The 2,546-nt window shown below is 33.9% G+C and overlaps 1 protein-coding gene across 1 annotated transcript; it reads left to right on the top strand.

Annotated features, from left to right (window-relative positions):
• Positions 1 to 631: 631 nt before the first annotated feature.
• On the top strand, positions 632 to 1,400 carry LOC125472943. Its single transcript, XM_048575097.1, has 2 exons — positions 632 to 992; positions 1,105 to 1,400. Exons 1-2 carry the CDS (start codon positions 674 to 676, stop codon positions 1,122 to 1,124), a joined length of 339 nt encoding a protein of 112 aa, XP_048431054.1. The 5' UTR covers positions 632 to 673; the 3' UTR covers positions 1,125 to 1,400.
• The last annotated feature ends 1,146 nt before the right edge of the window (positions 1,401 to 2,546 follow it).

Here is a 2,546-nt window from a genome sequence, read left to right as displayed (position 1 = left end):
TTTTAATTTGGAGCCTATTATCCGTCATTTTTTTTTCTTTTTCCACATTGCTGAATGTGCAACTATAAGAGGAACAAGAAGTCATCTCGCACATTTTCTCTTCCACATGAATACAACAATTGAACAGATCATAGTCTTGCGTACACAGTACACGCATTGCCGGCCAAAATGATTCGAAATTAAGTTTTGATTAATATAAAATATCGCCAATACAATCATTAAATATTCAAATATTGACAATATAACAATTAATTTTAACATTTGAGACTTAAAAATGATTATTACGGTGTCATAATATCAACTCAAAAAGTTTTATTGGGCAATTTTGTCGAACACCTAGTAGGCACCTGTCAATTCCTGCCAAGGGCAGCCTAGGTGAGAGGTGATTGGCCACTAACACGATTAATTCTTAGACGTTTAAAAAATAATAAAGGGTGCCTAGACTTACCTAGGCACCTACCTAGCCTGCCTAGATGGCAACTTTCACATAGGCAGGAAATGGATAACTTCCATTTTACATTTTATTTTTTCAATAAGTTGTAAGAAACTTGTTGGATAATTGAATGAACTCTTTATGACCCCATCTATAAAAAGGGGTAGTCTCCACTGCTAAAATGCACAAGAGCAACAAAGAAGGAACTCAAACAATAAAGGAAAAATATCAGGGAAAATCATGAGGTCAGCAGGCTCATTGGCCGTGATCATATGCTTGTTATGGTGTGGTGTTTGGGAGGTGGTTCCGATGGCAAAGGCGGACACGTCGCCGAGCCAGTGCAAGCAGGAGGTGGGCCGTCTCCGTGATGAATGCAGGACCGCCATACTTCCAGGACGCAATCCTTCTGCGCTCTGCTGCCAGATTGTTAGGGCTGCACATGTTGAATGTGTCTGCCCTTATGTCACCCCCAAGGTGGCCAATTTGATCCCCGTCGGACGTACAATTAAGCAGATTGAAGGTTGTGGAAGAAGTGTCCCTCGCAACTTCAAGTGTGGGAGTGAGTTCTCTCCACATCTAATCTCTATCTGATCCATATTAGATAATTAATTTAAACTACATTAATTATTTTATGTGCTTAATAAATCTTTCTCCTTTGTTTTCATTTGCAGGCATCACCACCCCGCCATGAGCGTCAATCCCACAAGAACAAGTAATCTTAAAGAATAAAACGTCCCCTTTTATTAGCTAGCTTTCTTGCTAGCTAAATGATGAATTAATTTACATGTAATTTAAATTATGAAGGGATGTAACGTACCCATGTTTATGTAATAGAGAGTGGGACGGAATGTATTACTTATAAAAGTCGTTTGATAATTCTTTTGTTTTAGGTTTTAATTTTTTTTTTTTTTAAAAACTGAATTCTTATTTAGTAACTACTTTCAGTTTTCTAGAAAAATGAAAACTGAAAACCAAAAGTAAAAACTCAAGGAAGTGGTTTTTAGTTTTCATTTTTTTTTTTTTTTTTTTTTTGGAAAATTGAAGATAGTTACTATACAAGATTTCAGTTTTCAAAAAAACTAAAAAACGAAATTATCAAACGCCGCGAAATTATCAAATTCTATTGTTCTTAAGGGCTACTTAGGCGTTAGGTGCCACGATTAATTCTCAGACATTAAAAAGTAATAAAGGATGTCTAGACTTACTTAGGTACCAGCCTAGATCACGACTCTCACATAAAAAAAAAAAAAATAGATAACTTTTATTTTGAATTTTACTTTAAGTTTTAAGAACCTTGTTGGATACTTGAATGAACACTCATTATATGTTTGTTCCCAATGTTTTCAATATGCTCTAGTACTTTATAATTTATATATAATTTATTTTGCAATTTAATATATTAGAATACAATTATGTATATTTTTTAAGTATAAGTCATTTATTTATATGTTATATATTAAATTTAGTAAAAATTGAAAAAAAATATCCTAGCCCCCATTGGTCTCCCTAAGCGCTAAGCTCGTACTCCTGTCCAGCTAGCGCTTAGCGCATTTTAGAGCCTTAATATATATTGCACGTAAAATTGATGTGTTAAGACAAAAGACAATGTGGATTTGTATTTAGTGATTGCCGTGGAATTTTCCATTTTATTAGGGGTTCGAAATTTTCTATTTTATTAAGTACAATGCTTGGCTACTCAAGAATGAGTAGGAACTCTTACTCAAAACTCTTCTAGTTCGAATCATAGAGATTTGTGCTTCTGATCAGAATCCTTCATATTATGAATCACGTTGTAAAGATCATTTATACAAAAAATAAAATAATAGTAAGATCTTTTAGTCGATCTATTGTAGCAAATATATAAACAATTCGTAATGCTTTTCCCAATTCCGTTCTTTTGTTTTTATACAATTAGATTACTAAACGATCTTAGTTTTAATTATTTTTTGCGGAGATGATCGTTATAGAGTAATTTATAACATGAATGGTTCTGATCATAAATGACACACCCCGACCGAAGTCGAGACGTGCTGGTCGTCAAGTGAGGGTGACGTAGCCAAGTGCGCAACAAAAGTGATGATGGTAATAGGTAAATGTGAATAAATAAAAACCA

This window comes from the organism of the source record quoted next, unplaced genomic scaffold (assembly GCF_019419815.1).
Source record: "Pyrus x bretschneideri cultivar Hongxiangsu unplaced genomic scaffold, Pyrus_bretschneideri_v1 Contig77, whole genome shotgun sequence".
NCBI classification, from domain to species: domain Eukaryota; kingdom Viridiplantae; phylum Streptophyta; class Magnoliopsida; order Rosales; family Rosaceae; genus Pyrus; species Pyrus x bretschneideri.
Note: the sequence above shows the minus strand (reverse complement) of the source record. Positions and strands in the feature narration are given on the sequence as shown.